This window comes from Bos mutus, chromosome 11 (genome assembly GCF_027580195.1).
Source record: "Bos mutus isolate GX-2022 chromosome 11, NWIPB_WYAK_1.1, whole genome shotgun sequence".
In the NCBI taxonomy this organism is placed as follows: Eukaryota; Metazoa; Chordata; class Mammalia; order Artiodactyla; family Bovidae; genus Bos; species Bos mutus.
The window spans coordinates 102,140,563-102,162,079 of NC_091627.1; the positions used below are offsets into that span (position 1 = coordinate 102,140,563).

General features: G+C 42.3%; 2 protein-coding genes across 2 annotated transcripts in view; one reads left to right on the forward strand and one right to left on the reverse strand.

Annotated features, from left to right (window-relative positions):
• Positions 1-414: 414 nt before the first annotated feature.
• C11H2orf15 (chromosome 11 C2orf15 homolog) lies at positions 415-690 on the reverse strand. The gene has a single exon (XM_070380179.1). The coding sequence runs from the start codon at positions 688-690 to the stop codon at positions 415-417; it is 276 nt and encodes a 91-aa protein (XP_070236280.1).
• A 7,972-nt stretch (positions 691-8,662) lies between these two features.
• Positions 8,663-21,517, forward strand: part of TSGA10 (testis specific 10) — a 99,192-nt gene continuing 86,337 nt past the window's right edge. Inside the window, exon 1 of the mRNA XM_070379973.1 lies at positions 8,663-8,779. Within this exon, the coding sequence (XP_070236074.1) occupies positions 8,765-8,779 (15 nt within the window). The 5' untranslated portion in view covers positions 8,663-8,764. The remainder of the gene's footprint in view (positions 8,780-21,517) is intronic.

The following is a 21,517-nucleotide window of genomic DNA, read 5'->3' on the forward strand; positions in this document are numbered from 1 at the left end:
TTCCAATGAGTCAACTCTTCGCATGAGGTGGCCAAAGTACTGGAGTTTCAGCTTTAGCATCATTCCTTCCAAAGAAATCCCAGGGCTGGTCTCCTTCAAAATGGACTGCTTGGATGTCCTTGCAGTCTAAGGGACTCTCAAGAGTCTTCCCCAACACCACAGTTCAAAAGCATCAATTCTTTGGCACTCAGCCTTCTTCAAAGTCCAACTCTCACAGCCATACATGACCACAGGAAAAACCATAGCCTTATGTATCATCAAAAGATGCAATCTACATTGATTCATAAACAGTAAAAAATATGCGATCATCTTCCTTCATTTTGTTAGGTTTTCCTAATAAGGTAAGTCTCTCATTCATCAGGCCCTCTTAGTCAAAAGCCATTTTTGGTTTCTTTAGTAACATACAAAATAACTTCATTCGACGTCTGTCATTTCTATCCCATCACTTTCTTTAACACATATCACTGGACCCAAGGCTTTCTCTGAAAGATATCCTGTGCCAGTGTCTTTGCTCCTTGTAAAGGCTTCTTGATCTGTGTCTTCTAATCTTATTTTCTTGGTGTTTTGAAATAACTGAGTCACTGGCTCCAATTTGCTTTTCTCTGTCCTTTGCATTAAGCGATCACCCACTTTTGAATCCATATGCAAAGCAGAAACTTGAGTAGCAGATTTACTTGGGGAAAACCCCATTGGGACAGCTGAATAAAAATAAGATTGCTGGCACCTCTTAAAGCAGTGGATACGTTTCTTCCATGATTGCTTGAGGGAAAAACTGTAACAAGTGAATAGAATGGGAATTTCAACTAACTTCAGGCAATGTTTGTTGTAATGGAATGTCATGGTGAGGATGCCAAAAATACACAGTAAAATCTCCTTCCTTCCCTCAGTGTTTCCGTTTTCTTTGTGGGAGGTTTGCAGGCTCTATAGGTTCTCTGAGACTTTTTGTTTTTTTAAAGGAATTCACCAGATGCTCTGTTTTATCTCCTGGCAGAAAATTACAGAACTTCTCTACTTAGTCCTATCATTCTTGTTACAAAGAACTTTAATTTATTATTATTGGATTAAAGAAATTATTATTGAAGGCCAAACACTCTGCTGAAAAATAATTAAAGATGCTGAAACAATGGATCTTATGAAAATTTACAAATTTTGTGCGTTAATAAAACACTTAAGAGAGTAGAAGGGCAAATCATTGGGAGAAAATATTTGCAAATCATATATATGATAAAAGACTGAAACTCAGACTATATAGAGAACTCAGCAACAACAAAATAACCCAACTCAAAACTGAGCAAAGGACTAAAATAGACATTTCTCCAGAGAAGATAGATGAATGGCCAAAATGGCCAATGATAACATGAAAAGATGTTCACCATCACTAATAATTAGGGAAATGCAAATCACAGTTACCAGTTAGATACTGCCTTATACCTATTAGGTTACTATTAAAAAAGAAAGAAAGAAAGAAAATAACAAGTGTTGTTGATGATGTGGAGAAATTTCAATCTTTATGCACTAATGGTGGGAATGTACAATTGGTACAGCTGCTGTGGAAAAGTTTGACAGTTCCTCAAAAAATTAAAAACAGAATTACCATATGATCTGGCAAACCAACTTCTGGGCCTTTAAGAAATATTTGTACACCCATGTTTATCACAGCATTATTCAAAATAGCTAAAAAGTGGAAGCAACTCAAGTGTCCATTGATAGATCATGGGTAAGCAAGATATAGTGTATATATATACACACACACACATATATATGATAAGCTACTCAGCATTAAAAAAGGAGGAAGAAATTCTGCAATATGTTAAAGCATGATGAATCGAGCACATTATTCTAGATGAAATAATTCAGTCACAAAAAGGCAAATGCTGTTTGACTCCACTTATGTGAGGTATCTAGATACCGAATCAAAAAAACAGAAAGTAGAATAGTGGTTGCCATGGGGAGTTGTTTAAGGGGTACAGAGTTTCAATTTTACAAGATGAAAAGAGTTCTGGAGATGAGTGGTGGTGATGACAGCACAGCACTACAAATGTATTTAATACACTGAACTATACACCTAAGAATGGCCAGGATGCTACATTTTATGTTATGTGTATTCTACCATAATACAAAAAAGTAAAGGAAAAAAGCCTCCAAGAAAGATACAGTACTTTTTATCATGAATGTCCAATGAAGAGAGATGACCATGCAACATTGAAGAAAGAGCTTAAAATGGTTGTAAAAGGAGGGGGCGTCCACTGAGGTATTGCCTCAATAATGGAGTCAAATTAGCCCTAAATAAAGACCACTTTGGACCTAATAAAGCTTAAAAGCAAACTTCTAAAGCAGGTCTCCAATAGGACTTTCTACAATGATAGAAATATCCTTTATGTATTGTCTAGTATACTGGCCACTAGTCACGTGTGGATGTTGGCATGTGAGAATTCTACTGACCCACCAACGAAAGCTAGATGTTAGAATTTGAAATGTACAAAACACAAATGAGGGACTAAATTTTAAATTTTATTTCATTTTAATAACATAAATTCAAATGGCCACATGAAGCTAGTGGTTACTATTTTCAACAGGGCAGTTCTAAAGGATTAAATTGTTTTCAAGTAAACTCACTGCATTTCAGAATAAAACCTACACATATTTAAAGGAAAACCAAAATCTTCAGCACCAACAATGTCAAATCTGCAACATCTGGCAGCCAATAAAAATTTGTGTGTGCTCAGTTGCTAAGTTGTGTCTGATTCTTGGACGGTGGACTGTAGCCGGCCAGTCTCCTCTGTCCATGGGATTCTCCAGGCACAAATACTGGAGTGGGTTGCCATGCCCTTAGGGGATCTTCCAGACCCAGGGATGTAACCCTTGTCTCCTGCATCTCTTGCACTGGCAGACAGATTCTTCACTCTGAGCCACCTGGAAAGCTCAATAAAAACTTGTTGTTTGGTCGCTAAGTCGTGTCCGACTCCTTGTGACCCCATGAACTTACCAGGCATGAAAAGAAGCAGAAGGATGTGACTCATAACTAGGAGGAAAAAAATAGGTTAGTAGAAACAATCCCATTGGGATTTCCCTCGTGGCTCAGCAGTAAAGAATCCACCCGCTATTACAGAAGACATGGGTTTGATCCCTGGGATGGGAAGATCCCCTGGAGGAGGAAATGGCAACCCACTCCAGTATTCCTGCATGGGAAAACACCCAGACAGAGGAGCCTGGCGGGCTACAGTCCATAGGACGCAAAGAGTAGGACACGACTTAGCGACTAAAAGAACATCAACAAAGGTGGCATACGTAAATACTCAAACTCTTGTAATTTTTTCCCTGGAGGAGGTACTTTCCTATCTCCTATGATAATAATCACCTTCACCCCACAAGCCTTCAACATCATCAGAAAGTTTTGAGGTTTTTACATTTTTCTCTATTTTTTTTTCAATTAATGCTAGATAGATCATGAGAACATTTTATTCAAAATAACCTTAGCATCTTAAGATGAAATGAGAATACTTTGTTTTCCCTAAAATAACATTTTAGGATGGTCTTTGAGAGCTCATGCTTCTTGTAACTTATTGTATCAGTTAGGTACAATTATATTTCACAGAAAATGTATCTCCTGGGACTTCTGCCTTTATCTAAAACAACTGGGACATGATTTAACTTTTTAGTGTCCAGCTATAGTTACAAAGTTATGATATCTTAATGCAACAAAATGAGAAAATGTACTGGCACAAATACTGATAAAAAATCAAAGCAGAGATGGGAAAAACATATGGCACATATTAAAATGCACTTTTATGAGATTTGTTCTAACATAAAAGATATTTATGTCTGTCAATAATATGCTGTGGGGGAAAATATGAGTACTCACTAGGCAAAAACAAGAATAGTTTGTCTCTTCAAATATGATATTACATTTGAAATGGACAGGCGAATACTATATCAAGATCATCAGAGAACAGCTATAAAAACCTAGTTGATCTATTTCATCTGTGGAAAAGACAGGGAGATAAAGCCACTATTAGAGTTCAGAACCCTTGGGTTATTTAAGAAAAGCGGAACATGTTAAACATTCAGTGAGTTCAGTCGCTCAGTCGTGTCTGACTCTTTGCGACCCCATGAATCACGGCAGGCCAGGCCTCCCTGTCCATCACCAACTCCCGGAGTTTACTCAAACTCATGTCCATTGAATCAGTGATGCCATCCAGCCTTGTCATCCTCTGTTGTCCCCTTCTCCTCCTGACCCCAATCACTCCCAGCATCAGAGTCTTTTCCAATGAGTCAACTCTTCACATGAGGTGGCCAAAGTATTGGAGTTTCAGCTTTAGCATCAGTCCTTCCAATGAACCCCCAGGACTGATCTCCTTTAGAATGGACTGGTTGGATCTCTTTGCAGTCCAAGGGACTCTCAAGAGTCTTCTCCAACACCACAGTTCAAAAGCATCAATTCTTTGGCACTCAGCTTTCTTCACAGTCCAACTCTCACATCCATACATGTCCACAGGAAAAACCATAGCCTTGACTAGACGGACCTTTGTTGGCAAAGTAATGTCTCTGCTTTTGAATATGCTATCTAGGTTGGTCATAACTTTCCTTCCAAGGAGTAAGCGTCTTTTAATTTCATGGCTGCAGTCACCATCTGCAGTGATTTTGGAGCCCAAAAAGATAAAGTCTGACATTGTTTCCATTGTTTCCCCATATATTTGCCATGAAGTGATGGGACCAGATGCCATGATCTTAGTTTTCTGAATGTTGAGCTTTAAGCCAACTTTTTCACTCTCCACTTTCATTTTCATCAAGAAGCTTTTTAGTTCCTCTTCACTTTCTGGCATAAAGGTGGTGTCATCTGCATATCTGAGGTTATTGATATTTCTCCTGGCAATCTTGATTCCAGCTTGTGCTTCTTCCAGCCCAGCGTTTCTCATGATGTACTCTGCATAGAAATTAAATAAGCAGGGTGACAATATACAGCCTTGACGTACTCCTTTTCCTATTTGAAACCAGTCTGTTGTTCCATGTCCAGTTCTAGCTGTTGCTTCCTGACCTGCATATAGGTTTCTCAAGAGGCAGGTCGGGTGGTCTGGTATTCCCATCTCTTTCAGAATTTTCCACAGTTTATTGTGATCCACACAGTCAGAGGCTTTGACATAGTCAATAAAGCAGAAGTATATGTTTTTCTGGAACTCTCTTGCCTTTTCCATGATCCAGCGGATGTTGGCAATTTGATCTCTGGTTCCTCTGCCTTTTCTAAAGCCAGCTTGAACATCTGGAAGTTCACGGTTCACGTATTGCTGAAGCCTGGCTTGGAGAATTTTGAGCATTACTTTACTAGCATGCGAGATGAGTGCCATTGTGCGGTAGTTTGAGCATTCTTTGGCATTGCCTTTCTTCGGGGTTGGAATGAAAACTGACCTTTTCCAGTCCTGTGGCCACTGCTGAGTTTTCCAAATTCGCTGGCATATTGAGTGCAGCACTTTCACAGCATCATCTTTCAGGATTTGGAATAGCTCAACTGGAATTCCATCACCTCCACTAGCTTTGTTCGTAGTGATGCTTTCTAAGGCCCACTTGACTTCACTTTCCAGGACGTCTGGCTCTAGGTGAGTGATCACACCATCGTGATTATCTGGGTTGTGAAGATCTTTTTCGTACAGTTCCTCTGTGTATTCTTGCCACCTCTAAATATCTTCTGCTTCTGTTAGATCCATACAATTTCTGTCCTTTATCGAGCCCGTCTTTGCCTGAAATGTTCCCTTGGGGTCTCTAATTTTCTTGAAGAGATCTCTAGTCTTTCCCATTCTGTTGTTTTCCTCTATTTCTTTGCATTGATCGCTCAAGAAGGCTTTCTTATCTCTCCTTGCTGTTCTTTGGAACTCTGCATTCAGATGTTTATATCTTTCCTTTTTTCCTTTGGTTTTCACTTCCCTTCTTTTCTCAGCTATTTGTAAGGCCTCCTCAGACAGCCATTTTGCTTTTTGGCATTTCTTTTTCTTGGGAATGGTCTTGATCCCTGTCTCCTGTACAATGTCATGAAACTCTGTCCATAATTCATCAGGCACTCTGTCTAGCAGATCTATTCCCTTAAATATATTTCTCACTTCCACTGTATAATCATAAGGGATTTGATTTAGATCATACCTGAATGTCTAGTGGTTTTCCCTACTTTCTTCAATTTAAGTCTAAATTTGGCAATAAGGAATTCATGATCTAAGCCACAGTCAGCTCCCAGTCTTGTTTCTGCTGACTGTATAGAGCTACCCACGACCAAGGTAAGAGAAACCCAAGTAAGACGGTAGGTGTTGCGAGAGGGCATCAGAGGGCAGACACACTGAAACCATAATCACAGAAAACTAGGCAAACTGATCACATGGACCACAGCCTTGTCTAACTCAATGAAACTAAGCCATGCCGTGTGGGGCCACCCAAGATGGACGGTCATGGTGGAGAGGTCTGACAGAATGCGGTCCACTGGAGAAGGGAATGGCAAACCACTTCAGTATTCTTGCCTTGAGAACCCCATGAACAGTATGAAAAGGCAAAATGATAGAATACTGAAAGAGGAACTCCCCAGGTCGGTAGGTGCCCAATATACTACTGGACATCAGTGGAGAAATAATTCCAGAAAGAATGAAGGGATGGAGCCAAAGCAAAAACAATACCCAGTTGTGGATGTGACTGGTGATAGAAACAAGGTCCAATGCTGTAAAGAGCAATATTGCATAGGAACCTGGAATGTTAGGTCCATGAATCAAGGCAAATTGAAAGTGGTCAAACAGGAGATGGCAAGAGTGAACGTTGATATTCTACACATCAGCGAACTAAGATGGACTGGAATGGGTGAATTTAACTCAGATGACAATTATATCTATTATTGTGGGCAGGAATCCCTTAGAAGAAATGGAGTAGCCATCATGGTCAACAAAAGAGTCTGAAATGCAGTACTTGGATGCAATCTCAAAAACGACAGAATGATCTCTGTTCGTTTCCAAGGCAAACCATTCAATATCACGGTAATCCAAGCCTATGTCCCAACCAGTAACGCTGAAGAAGCTGAAGTTGAACGGTTCTATGAAGACCTACAAGACCTTTAAAAACACCCCAAAAAGATGTCCTTCTCATTATAGGGGACTGGAATGCAAAAGTAGGAAGTCAAGAAACACCTGGAGTAACAGGCAAATTTGGCCTTGGAATACGGAATGAAGCAGGGCAAAAGCTAATAGAGTTTTGCCAAGAGAATGCACTGGTCATAGCAAACACCCTCTTCCAACAACACAAGAGAAGACTCTACACATGGACATCATCAGATGGTCAACACCGAAATCAGATTGATTATATTCTTTGCAGCCAAAGATATTAAACATTAAATGCTAAAAAGGCTAAACTTTTCTTTTCCAGCTGGCAGAAAAATGCACTTTTCATTCTTTTTCACTAACAAGCTCCTTTCTTCACTTTTAGCTAATAATTGGTCAACATTAACATAGCCGGATGGCCAAAAATAATGTTATACTTGGTTAAGTTAAAGAAGTGTTCCAAGATTGAAGGCTCCTAATAGAAGACAAGTTTAAACTGTATTAAATAGGAAAAGAATCGATACAATATTAAATATCAAGTGAGATACTCTACCCTTTCAGTTTTTGTTTGTTTGTTAACCGTGATCACTTTTTTGGGGGGACTTGGAGACGGCCTGGCTTGTGGAGAAGATATACAGGTCAGGAATCTGCACTGTCACTTTTCTCTCCCTGTCATTCCCAGATTCAACTCAGACTGGATGGTACAGGGCGGTCAGGGCTCCCCAGACTGTGCAGGCTGCGGGCGCTCACCCCAAAAGGCCGGCTCTCTCTTGCGGGGCTGCAGCAGCAGCACCTCACCAAAGGAAGGCTCCCCGCACAGAGGCCCCTGACCGAGGATGGAGAGCGCATCACCCTCCCAGCGCCCAAAAGCAACTCTGCGGAGTAACGAATTCACTAATCCGTCCAGAATGGCGACCGATCCCTGGGAAAATAGCACACAAAAGTGGCAGTAAAGCAGCAGGTATCCCAGAGCTAAGAGAAGACAGCCATAGGCGGGGGAAAAAATAGAGCTCTGCGCACGCGCGCTCTACTCAGTTAAGATGGCCACCCGCAGGAAGTTGGGAAAAAGCTTGGAAAAGTGGGTGGAGGCTGGTTACTAGGAGACGGGACGCTCTGGAGGGTCGTCTAGGCGCTGCGTGGGCTTGCGCCTGCGCGGCGCGGATGGACCAGGAAGAAGCCTTTCCAGGGCGCCCTGTAAGGCAGACAGGCGGACGTACGCGACGCTACGTGCGTGTGTGCGCGCGCACGGCTTGTAGTCCCCGCGAGAGGGAGGGTCGAGCCAGGTACGCGTGCGCACAGGGACTTGGGGCGCGCGGGACGGAAGCGGAGTGAAGGCGCCGGGGAGGTGGAGGACGAGCCCCCTCAGGTACAGAGCGTGAGGGCGGGGCCGACGGCGACGCCGGCCGGCGCTAACCGCCCCCACCTCCTTCCCGCCGAGTCCCGCCTCCTTCCCGCCCGGTCCCGCCTCCCTCCCGCCGGGTCCCGCCTCCCTCCCTCCCGGTCCCGCCTCCCACCGCCCCCCGGGGAGGGGCCAAGTCGATTTGGGGTGGGAAGGGAGGAGAAGGGGGCGGAGGATGGAGACCTTGAGGGATCTGGATCCCAGGCGGGAACCGAGTCCTGGTAGTCGCCGGGATGATCTCCGGGGAGGATGGCGGGCCAAAAAGCCCGGGGAGGGACCCACCGCCCCAGGTAGAAGCACGGGGATGCGCCGCTTCGGGGTAAAAGCATCTCCTGGGTCAGCAGGCCTTTGAGAGGGCAGCTGCAGGGCGCGGGTGTGGCGGGGATTAGGGTCTGTGGGCGACCCCTGAGGTGGATTTTGGCGCCGGCGTGAGGGGCGGTAGCGGGCAGAGTTGCGGTCCAGAGAAACCCTCCCGGAACAAACTTTGCGCGTGTTGTCGTTTCTCGGGAGCTTAGGGTTGAGCTTATGTTCCTATGGTGACCGCTTCGCTTCCCGCCGCAGCTTTCGGCTTGGTTGTTGGGGGACTGTTCTGTTTAGAAACGCTCTGGAGTGGCGCTGAGGAATTTGGAAGTCAGAGATTTGGGGGTTCAACCAGGGTCTGCGTGATTCCCAGCTTCTCATTTCTGAACCACTTTATAGACTTTGGGAAGTGAAGGGCCGAGATTACGTAGGCATTTGCACGAAAAATCTCGTATAATTACAGTAGAAATTATACACAAGAAAGGCAGAGTAAGCTGGCTTTCCTTTGAAAAAGTGTTTGAGATTTAAATTGAATAACTTTGCTCCGATCATGGACATGATACCTAAACATGCAAAGGAATACACTTTTTTTATTCTTTAAGAAAAGTCAAGGATAGCGATTTCAGGAAACATTGCATAGATGACAGTATCTCTGTGTTTGTTTTCCTTCTTCCAGTCTAGGTTATTATCTCAGGATATTCGTTGTTTTAAATTTCCTCTAGTGGTTTTCAGAATTTCAAATAAACCTTGTCTTTAACCCGTAAAGAAATAAACAGAATAATAATCGGGTTGAAATTATAAGAAAACAGATTAATTATAACTATGAACTAATAGTTATAACTAATCTATGACAGTTTCAGTTCAGTTCAGTTCAGTCACTCAGTCCGACTCTTTGCAACCCCATGAATTGCAGCACGCCAGGCCTCCCTATCCATCACCAACTCCCGGAGTTCACCCAAAATCGGTGATGCCATCCAGCCATCTCATCCTCTGTGGTCCCCTATTCCTCCTGCCCCCAATCCCTCCCAGTATCAGAGTTTTTTCCAATGAGTCAGCTCTTCGCATGAGGTGCCCATTAGGACATAACTAATCTATTATAGTTTAGGACAGGGGTGCCTGTTGTACTACTGTTCATGGGGTCTCAAAGAGTGGGACATGAATGAGCAACTGAAGAACAACATAACTATGAAAGGAAAGTGTCCCATTATTCAAATCTGCCTCCAGGATAAAACTGATTTTTTGTTCCTATTTGAATTGATCAAGTAACTAGACCATTTAGTCTTAATTCAGTTTAGTTCAGTTCAGTCACTCAGTCGTGTCTGACTCTTTGCCACCCCATGAATTGCAGCACGCCAGGCCTCCCTGTCCATCACCAACTCCTGGAGTTCACCCAAACTCATGTCCATCGAGTCGGTGATGCCATCCAGCCATCTCATCCTCTGTCATCCCCTTCTCCTCCTGCCCCCAATCCCTCCCAGCATCAGGGTCTTTTCCAATGAGTCAACTCTTCACATGAGGTGGCCAAAGTATTGGAGTTTCAGCTTCAGCATCAGTCCTTCCAATGAACACCCAGGACTGATCTCCTTTAGGATGGACTGGTTGGATCTCCTTGCAGTCCAAGGGACTCTCAAGAGTCTTCTCCAACACCATAGTTCAAAAGCATCAATTCTTCGGCGCTCAGCTTTCTTCACAGTCCAACTCTCACATCCATACATGACCACTGGAAAAACCATAGCCTGGACTAGACGGACCTTTGTTGGCAAAGTAATGTCTCTGCTTTTGAATATGCTATCTAGGTTGGTCATAACTTTTCTTCCAAGGAGTAAGCGTCTTTTAATTTCGTGGCTGCAGTCACCATCTGCAGTGATTTTGGAGCCCAAAAAGATAAAGTCTGACGCTGTTTCCACTGTTTTCTCATCTATTTCCCATGAAGTGATGGGACCAGATGCCATGATGTTCGTTTTCTGAATGTTGAGCTTTAAGCCAGCTTTTTCACTCTCCTCTTTCACTTTCATCAAGAGGCTTTTTAGTTCCTTTTCACTTTCTGCCATAAGGGTGGTGTCATCTGCATATCTGAGGTTATTGATATTTCTCTTGGCAATCTTGATTCCAGGTTGTGCTTCTTCCAGCCCAGCGTTTCTCATGATGTATTCTGCATATAAGTTAAATAAGCAGAGTGACAATATACAGCCTTGACGAACTCCTTTTCCTATTTGGAACCAGTCTGTTGTTCCATGTCTAGTTCTAACTGTTGCTTCCTGACCTGCATACAGATTTCTCAAGAGACAGGTCAGGTGGTCTGGTATTCCCATCTCTTTCAGAATTTTCCACAGTTTATTGTGATCCACACAGTCAAAGACTTTGGCTTTAGTCTTAATTAGTGGGTAATAACTAGGAAGGTACATTCATGAAATACATATTTTAAACAATATACACTTTAGCATTATTTAATGGCAACTTCCAAAATAAATCTTGTTTACCTTCTGAAAAAAGTCACTGCTTATGACTCCTCTGAAGTAGACATTCTCAGTCTCTTTCTTTTTCAGTTTGTTTCAGGATAATTTGCTTTTAAAGTACTCCAGTTAGAAGTGGTTAGAGCAGGTGTTATGTTTAAAATATTTATTTGTTTATTATTTATTTATTTGGCTTTGACGGATTTTAGTTGCAGCATATGAGATATAGTTCCCCTACCAGGGATCGAACCCAGGTCTCCTCCATTGGGAGTGCACACTCTTAGTCACTGGCCCACCAAGGAAGTCCTGGAGCAGGTGTGTTATTATTCATTCCCTTTTCCCAGCATACATGCCTCCATGTCCCCAGATGTAGCCCCTATCATGACTCCTGTGGCAGCCACTTCTTGCTTTTCCATAGATTTTCACTGTCATTGTATGTGAAGTTGCACTTTCTAGCTTGGCTTGTTTTGAACTTTGTGCACATGGAATTGTACTAAGCTCTCCCTTATATTTTCCTTCATTAGTCAACATTGTTTTTATGGTTGATCCTAGTTATTGCTTGTAATTAGTTGCTTGTTGTTCCATTGTAAGGGTATACCACAATTTATCTACTGTGCTGTTGGTGAACGCTACAATTTCTACAGTTTTTGGTAAATATGAACAGCACTGCTGTGAATTTTCTTCCACATGTACCCATGATAATCTTTTGAAGTGAGCTAGTTAGTAAGGCGGGCTTCTCTGGTGGCTCAGTGGTAAAGAACCCGCCTGCCAATGCAGGAGATGTGGGTTTGCTCCCTGGGTTGGAAAGATCCCCTGGAGAAGGAAACGGTAACGCACTCCAGTATTCTTGCCTGGGAAATCTCATGGACAGAGGCACCTGGCTGGTCACAGTCCGTGGGTTGCAGAGTCAGATATGACTTAGCAACTGAAGAGCAAACAAAGTAAGGTAGTTCTGTTTGTCTTAGTTATGTTGTTAACATCAATCTACATTATTAAATTCTTTTGGTTCAGAAAAGCCTCTTGACAACAAGAGGAAATGATAAATGATACTCCTCCTAAGGCCACTGTTTTAAGCTCCTTAAACAAATCAGGTTATTTCTTTACAGTAAGGTCTGGATTGGAGAGAAATGAGGAGCTTGGGTTTGGATGGAATGACTGGAGAGATTATTTCTTTTTAAGAAAAGTTATCAAGTGACCTTACTGTTTCGTTTGAAGTGAATGCCTAAAACATTTATTCACTTATTTTTATTATAAATACAGAATCTACCTCAAAATTATTCATAAAATTTTATGTGGTTTTCTATGTCCTCTGTTAGTGAAGCTATTCCTACTTACCTCAAAGTGTCTTTTAACCTAAACTTTTGGAGACAATTTTCTTCAAAGAAAACGAGTTGACCTTTTGTGGAACCAGATTTCAGAATCCCATATAGGATAACTCCAGTGTTTTCAATTATTCAATCAAAATATTTAATAGACTTTTGTTGAACACATAGTATATGCCTGATATTTTGCTCAACGCTGATGAATACATTTTAAATGCAACTGACTTTATTTATTTATTTTAAAATTTTATTTATTTTTAAATGTACTCTTGGCTGTGCTGGGTCTTCGTTGCTTTGTGGGCTTTCCTCTGGTTGCTGTGATTAGGGGCTGCTCTTAGTTGTGTGAGGGCTTCTCTTTGTGGAGCACAGGCTCTAGCGTGCACGGCCTCAGTAGTTGCAGCACATGGCCTCAGTAGTTGTGGCTCCTGGGCTCTAGAGCACAGGCTCAGTAGCGGTGGTGCACAGGCTTAGTTGCTTCGTGGCACGTGGGACTCTTTCCAGACCAGGGATTGAACCCATGTCTCCTGCATTGGCAGGTGGATTCTTTACCACTGAGTCACCAGCGAAGCCCCTGATGATTCTTTTTAACACGTGATCTTAACTCCTGTATCACTGAAAAATTAAAATTCTGCCAGGCAGGAACTTCAAATTTCTACCCCTTCTTATTTAAATCTTCACTTGACCTTGCTTTTTTCTGTTTTGTTTCAAAGGACAGTGCACACCCCTTACCTGGTTTTCTCTTATTAACTCAGTGTCCTTTCTTTATTAACCCATATCTTAGGAATCTTTGTTGTGTTTATACTGTAAGAATTCTTACCCTAGAGTACAAGAACTTTGGGGAATTCTTGAACCCCTTGGAATGGTTTGTAAACTTTTGTATGTGTTTGCATTTTCCTGAGGTCAGGACTCAGGTGCATGTAAATTGCTTCAGTCATGTTCAACTCTTTGCAACCACATGGACTGTAGCCCACCAGGGTCCTCTGTCCATGGGATTCTCTGGGCAAGAATACTGGAGTAGATTACCATGCCCTTCTCCAGGGGATCTTCCCAATCAAGGGATCAAACCTGCATCTCTTAAGTCTCCTGCAGTGGCAGGCAGATTCTTTACCACTCACGCCACATGGGAAGTCCTAGGACCCAGGGCTTTGCTTATTCCTGAAAAGGGTCCTTGACATACAGGAAATTAAGAAACAAGTTTTTCTCCCCTTGCATTGGCCCTTCAAGCTTTCTCTACCTCTTTTCTCACAATCACGCTTTGTAAAAGAAGTCTACATTTTCTGTTTCTTTTTCTTTACTACTCCTTCATTTGTTAGTCCTCCTACCATTGAAACTACCTTATTTGAATCATCAAAGTTGATTATTTGGGAATGGTTTTTTGTGCGAGGCATTCCTCTAGACATTAGGGACATAACAGTGACCAGACAAGTGCCTAGAATACTTGGAGCTTAATTCTGGTAGAAGGTGACAGACAGTAAACAAATGAAGGTATAAATGATATAATTTCAAATCGTGCTAAGTGTGAATAACCTAATGGGAGAGTAAATAGGAGAGAGGGTACTTTAGGTAAAAAAAAAATCAGGAAAGGCCCTTTGAATATTTGAGCTGAAGAGCTAAGGGTAAGAAGTAGCCATTCATACAAAGGACTGGGGAAGAAAATGTTCTCAACAGAGGGAAATCAAGGGAGGAGGCCCCGAAGTGGAAACAGATTGGCATGATAGAGGAACAGGAGGAAAATCAGTAAAGCTGGTGGGTGAACAAACGAGAGAGTAGGGGCTCTGCTCTGGCATGTGAGGGCAGTGGCCAGATCAGTCAGGCCTTAAAAAGTTTGGTTTTTATTCTGATTACAGTGGGGAGCCATTGGGGTGTTTTTGCACAGGATCTCATTATTTTAAAGTGATTGTTTTGATTTAAGTTTGGAAAACAGGTCGCAGGGAGCAACAGTGGAAACAAAAAGATCGGTTAGGAGACTACTTCAGTAATCCATGTGGGAGATGATGCTGATTTGAACCAATAAGGAGGCAATAATTAAAATGTACAGAAGTGGACGGATTGAGGATATATTTTGGAGATACATCCAAAAGGGCTTGTTGATGGATTTGAAAAGGTTCAGGGAAAAAGGAAACAAGGACAACTCCTCGGTTTTTTAGCTCAGTCACTGTACAAACGACAGTGCCATTTGACACGGGAAAGACCAGGAAGGGACACGGTGGAGGCAGGGTTGAGAGCAGGAGTGCACGCGGGGAAATTAAGAGGTCTGTTTTAACATGCTGAAGTTGGGATGACGGTGGACGTCCAACAAACCCAACACACGGTGTTAAGAGCTTCAGTAGGAATACGGTCATAGTTGGAGGGAAAGTGGAAAACATGTGCTGAGTCTTTTGGGGGAAAGCGAAAAAGTGAAAGTGTTTATCATTCAGTCATGTCCGATTCTTTGCAACCCATGTTCCTCTGTTCATTGAATTCTCCAGGTAAGAATACTGGAGTGAGTAGCCATTTCCTTCTCCAGGGGATCGTCGCAATCCAGGGATTGAACCTGGGTCTTCTGCACTGCAGGCAGATTCTTTACTGTCTGAACCACCAGGAGTCAGAAATACTTTTTTTGTAGTCCTGTATTGCCTTGCGTAGGCTTCCCTGATAGCTCATTTGGTAAAGAATCCACCTGCAATGCAGGAGACCTGGGTTTGATCCCTGGGTTGCGAAGATCCCCTGGAGAAGGGAAAGGCTACCCACTCCATTATTCTGGCCTGGAGAATTCTATGGACTGTGTAGTCCATGGAGTCAAAAAGAGTTGGACACAACTGAGCGACTTTCACTTTCACTTTTCATTCCCTTGTGTACATGTATGTGCATTTCTCTCAGATGATACTAATTATGCTATACTGTAATTTCCAGTTTATTTGTTCTGGATTTTCTAGATTCATTGTGGGTTGAAATTGTAAGTTTTTGTTTTCCATCTGTCTAGCCCCCAAACTTAATATAGTTCATCCTTTCCTGAAAGTGAAAGTCACTCAGTCGTGTCCAACTTTTTGCAACCCCATGGACTATACAGTCCATCGAATTCTCCAGGCCAGAATACTGGAGTGAGTAGCCTTTCCCTTCTCCAGGGGATCTTTCCAACAGAGATCGAAACCAGGTCTCCCACATTGCAGATGGATTCTTTACCAGCTAAGCCACAGGGTGTTTATAAATTTGTTTGATAAGTGAATAAAGGTCACAGTCTGATAGTATGAGCTGAAATGGTGATGGTCATGGTGGAAGGCAGGTGTTTGAGAGAGATTTTCCTGAAGAGATCAGTAGGAAATGATGGCCAATTAAATAAGTTGAGTGTTGAGAGAAATTATTAGTAATTGTAAATAATAATTTATATAACAATTGTAAATAACAATAATATTTCAGATCAGATCAGATCAGTTGCTCAGTCGTGTCCGACTCTTTGCGACCCCATGAATCGCAGCATGCCAGGCCTCCCTGTCCATCACCAACTCCCGGAGTTCACTGAGACTCACGTCCATCGAGTCAGTGATGCCATCCAGCCATCTCATCCTCTGTCGTCCCCTTCTCCTCTTGCCCCCAGTCCCTCCCAGCATCAGAGTCTTTTCCAATGAGTCAACTCTTCGCATGAGGTGGCCACAGTACTGGAGTTTCAGCTTTAGCATCATTCCTTCCAAAGAAATCCCAGGGCTGATCTCCTTCAGAATGGACTGGTTGGATCTCCTTGCAGTCCAAGGGACTCTCAAGAGTCTTGAACACCACAGTTCAAAAGCATCAATTCTTCGGTGCTCAGCCTTTTTCACAGTCCAACTCACACATCCATACATGACCCAGGAAAAACCATAGCCTTGACTAGATGAACCTTTGTTGGTAAAGTAATGTCTCTGCTTTTGAAAATGCTATCTAGGTTGGTCATAACTTTCCTTCCAAGGAGTAAGCGTCTTTTAATTTCATGGCTGCAGTCACAATAATATTTAGTAGTTATTATTTATTGCCAAGCCCTATTCTAAGTGTTTTACATAAAATAAATCCTCACAACAACTCTGTGAAGCAAGTACTGTTATCATTCCTATTTTGTTTTATTCTTTAGATACTTATTTGTTCATTTGGCTGCTCCGGCTCTTAGTTGTGGCATGCAAAATCTTTCAGTGCAACATGTGAACTCTTAGTTGCGGCATGTGGGATCTAGTTCCCTCACCAGGGATTGAACCCACTCCCACTGCATTGGGAGCACAGTGTTAGCCACTGAACCAGCAGGGAAGTCACTGTCATCCCTATTTTAGAGATAAGGAAGCTGGGGCCAGAGTAGTAATTTGCCCATGGTCATGCAGCTGACAAGGGGCAAAACTGACATCATGAACTGAAGCAGACTGATGCTGCAGAGCATGCTCTTAACGACGGTGCTGTGTTGCTTCCCCAGTGAGAAGGATTGCGATTCTAGCTTGGGTGACAATTGCTGCTCGAAAAGTACTCTGTACTTTACTTACATGCCTTCTCTGACCTCTGTTCCATCCAGAGATCATGGGAAGGTGGAAGATATTCAGGTGGACCAAGGTGGAAAAACTGGCAGGCCAGGCATGGCCATTTCAGATAGACTGATTTCTCTCCCTCTTTATTGCTTCCAAAGCTAGTGCAGGGAAAGCAGCAACTCTAATATGATGGCTCACAGTTGTCAGGTAAACTCTTGGTCTCTATACTTTTAATTTCTAGACCTGACTGATAGTAAACTTGACTGTTAATCTTACCAAAAGAAGAGGGAAGCTTCCTTTTTTAAAATTAATTTTTATTGGAGTATAGTTGCTTTACAGTGTTGTGTTTCTTGCTGTACAGCAAAGTGAATCAGTCATATGTATACATATATTCCCTCTTTTTTAGATTTTCTTCCCATTTAGGCCACCACAGAGCACTGAGTAGTGTTCCCTATGCTGTACAACTGGTTCTCATTAATTATCTGTTGATATTTTGTACATAGTTGTGTATATATGTCAGTTCCAACTCCCAATTCCACCCTTCCACCCTGGGAGAGTTCCCTTTTGTCTGCTTTAGTACACTGCTTCATTATCAAGCTCTACAAATTTATATTGACACCTTCCTGTTATCCAAAGAACTCAGTGCAGATTTTGTGGGCATACAGAGAGCTCTAGCATATTGCTTGTTCTTAAGATACTAATCAAATCCCTTATGATTATACAGTGGAAGTGAGAAATAGATTTAAGGGACTAGATCTGACAGACAGAGTGTGTGATGAATTATGGAGAGAGGTTCGTGATATTGTACAGGAGACAGGGATCAAGACCATCCCCAAGAAAAAGAAATGCAAAAAAGCAAAATGGCTGTCTGAGGAGGCCTTACAAATAGCTGAGAAAAGAAGAGAAGTGAAAAGCAAAGGAGAAAAGGAAAGATATACCCATTTGAATGTGGAGTTCCAAAGAATAGCAAGGAAAGATAAGAAAGCCTTCCTCAGCTATCAGTGCAAAGAAATAGAGGAAAACAATAGAATTGGAAAGACTAGAGATCTCCTCAAGAAAATTAGAGATGCCAAGGAGACATTTCATGCAAAGATGAACTCAATAAAGGACAGAAATTGTATGGACCTAACAGAAGCAGAAGGTATTAAGAAGAGGTGGCAAGAATACACAGAAGAACTGTACAAAACAGATCTTCATGACCCAGATAATCACGATGGTGTGATCACTCACCTAGAGCAAGCCATCCTGGAATGTGAAGTCAAGTGGGCCTTAGGAAGCTGATTATGAACAAAGCTAGTGGAGGTGATGGAATTCCAGTTGAGCTATTTCAAATCCTAGAAGATGATGCTGTGAAAGTGCTGCACTCAATAAGCCAGCAAATTTGGAAAACTCAGCAGTGGCCACAGAACTGGAAAAGGTCAGTTTCTATTCCAATCCCAAAGAAAGGCAATGCCAAAGAATGCTCAAACTACCACACAATTGCACTCATCTCACATGCTAGTAAAGTAATGCTTAAAATTCTCCAAGCCAGGCTTCAACAGTACATGAACTGTGAACTTCCAGATGTTCAAGCTGGTTTTAGAAAAGGGCAGAGGAACCATAGATCAAATTGCCAACATCCACTAGATCATTGAAAAAGCAGGAGAGTTCCAGAAAAACATCTATTTCTGCTTTATTGAGTATGTCAAAGCCTTTGACTGTGTGGATCACAATAAACTGTGGAAAATTCTGAAAGACAGGGGAATACCAGACCACCTGACCTGCCTCTTGAGAAATCTGTATGCAGGTCAGGAAGCAACAGTTAGAACTGGATATGGAACAACAGACTGGTTCCAAATAGGAAAAGGAGTATGTCAGAGCTGTATATTATCACCTTGCTTATATGCATCATAAGAAATGCTGGGCTGGATGAAGCACAAACTGGGATCAAGATTGCTGGGAGAAATAATAACCTCAGATATGCAGATGACACCACCCTTATGGCAGAAAGTGAAGACGAACTAAAGAGCCTCTTGATGAAAGTGAAAGAGGAGAGTGAAGAAGTTGCCTTAAAACTCAACATTCAGAAAATTAAGATCATGGCATCTGATCCCATCACTTCATGGCAAATAGATGGAGAAACAATGGAAACAGTGACAGACTTTATTTTGGGGGGCTCCAAAATCACTGCAGATGGTGACGGCAGCCATGAAATTAAAAGATGCTTACTCATTGGAAGAAAAGTTATGACCAACCTAGACAGTATATTAAAAAGCAGAGATATTACTTTGCCAACAAAGGTCCGTCTAGTCAAGGCTATGGTTTTTCTAGTCATCATGTATGGATGTGAGTTAGACTATAATGAAAGCTGAGCACCGAAAAATTGATGCTTTTGAATTGTGGTGTTGGAGAAGACTCTTGAGAGTCCCTTGGACTGCAAGGAGATCCAACCAGTACATCCTCAAGGAAATCAGTCCTGAATATTCATGGAAGGACTGATGTTGAAGCTGAAACTCTAGTACTTTGACCACATGATGTGAAGAACTGAATCACTAGAAAAGACCCTGATACTGGGAAAGATTGAAGGCAGGAGGAGAAGGGAACGGCAGAGAATGAGATGTTTGGATGGCATCACCAACTCAATGAGCATGAGTTTGAGTAAACTTCGGTAGTTAGTGATGGACAGGGAGGCCTGGCGTGCTGCAGTCTATGGGGTTGCAAAGAATCGGACACAAATGAGCAACTGAACTAAACGAACTGAAAGATACTAATAACTATGTGAGGAAGACCACGGAAAATGCATAGCTACATAAATTGTTGTATTACCAGTATCTTGGGTGTCTCAATGAAGAGGTGATCACTGTTTGACAGAGAAGACAGAGAAAACGTCCTGGTGAATTTGGAATTTAAGCCTTAGAATGCCGGGAGCCACCACGGGAGATCCCACCCATGACAAGGTCATGCGGAAGAGACCTGACAGGCAAGACAGATCAGGACTCGAGGGACTCCCTGGACCTGCTCGGGTATCTACCCCAAAACCAAAATCTGTCTGTCTGCTGTTTACTATATTATGTTTTTCACCAACTCTTTTGACATTAGCAGGGGGCTATCCCTGACAACCTTTCTCTGAAGAAAATCAACTTAGGGCTCTAATTAATAAGTCTCCTGGACATGAAAGGAGTATTTCAATTCAAATCCCTCTGATTAGCATTCTGGCTTGCTTGACAGGTTTATCCATACTCTTAACACTAACGCACATGATTGTTCACAACTTCCCAACCATGAAAGGCACGGGAAGCATAAACATTCTAAAAGTCCTAATGGGCAAAGAGCCCTTTAAGGGGTGAAAAATTATTAGAATAATACTGGTAAAGGGCTTCATTATTGGGCCAATGCTTGCTGCCAAGTTCCCATATCCCTTGTCCATTGTGCACCTGCGAGTGCGTTAGTTAATGTAGTTGGAATGTAAGAAAAACAAGTAGTAGGCTTGGTATTAACCACATCAGACCTTTGAGCTAATAAGTTCTTTCTTTGTTGTGACCCACTGCACCTTTGCTCCGTGAGAATGTAACTGTTTAGTACTTTCTGAGACTGACACAGATTAGAAATATAAAGAAAAAACACTTCAAGGGAAAACAAGTTTTCTGGTTGATCAACCTTTATCAAAAAAGGGTCATAAAATGTCAACAGGCCTCCAGGCCAGAAGATAATGTACATAGCATAAGACCCTTGTTTATGGAAAGGCATACAGAAAAATATCCTGGTTTCGATAAGGGCAAAACTGCTGGAGTGTTTGGGCTGACTCTGCATGACCTTGCATCTTTCATTTTCCTCTATGTACAAGTCAGGGTATAAAAGCTCCTTTTGAAAATAAAGTTACGGGCCTCGCTCACCAAAGCTTGGCCTCCCCGTCATTCATTCGCTGCCGACGCCGTCCATCCTGAGGGTACCCTTGGATCCTGCTGGGGCTGGACCCAGCATTAGAAGTTTCTTTTACTTTGGTGGAGAAAAGGGTGAGGGCAGGGCTCATGAGCAGAAGATAATATGGGGGCATCCCTGATGGTCCTGTGGCTAAGACTTCATGCTTTTAATGCAGAGGACCCAGATTCGATCCCTGTTCAGGGAGTTAAATCTCACTTAGTGCGACTAAGAGTTCTCATGCCACTCTTTTTTTTTCAGTATTTATCGGAGTATAGTTGCTTTACAGTGTTCTGTTAGTTTCTGATGTACAGCAACGTGAATCAGCCAAATGTATTTATATATCCCCTCTTTGTCACTGAATAGAGTTCCCTGTGCTATACAGTAGGTTCTCATTAGTTATCTATCTTATTCATGGGATCAGTAGTGTATGTATGGTTTACTTGCTAAGTCATGTCCGACTCTCATGACCCCATGGACTGTAGCCTGCCAGACTCCTCTGTCCGTAGGATTTTCCAGGCAAGAATACTGGAGTGGGTTGCCACACTGCAGGCAGATTCTTTACTGACTGAGCTAGCAGGGAAACCCCAGTGTATATATGTCAGTCCCAATCTCCCAATTCATT

Coding starts and splice junctions, on each gene's coding strand:
- C11H2orf15 (XM_070380179.1), bottom strand. CDS start 690: ATGGGGTTTTCCCCAAGTAAATCTGCTACTCAAGTTTCTGCTTTGCAT.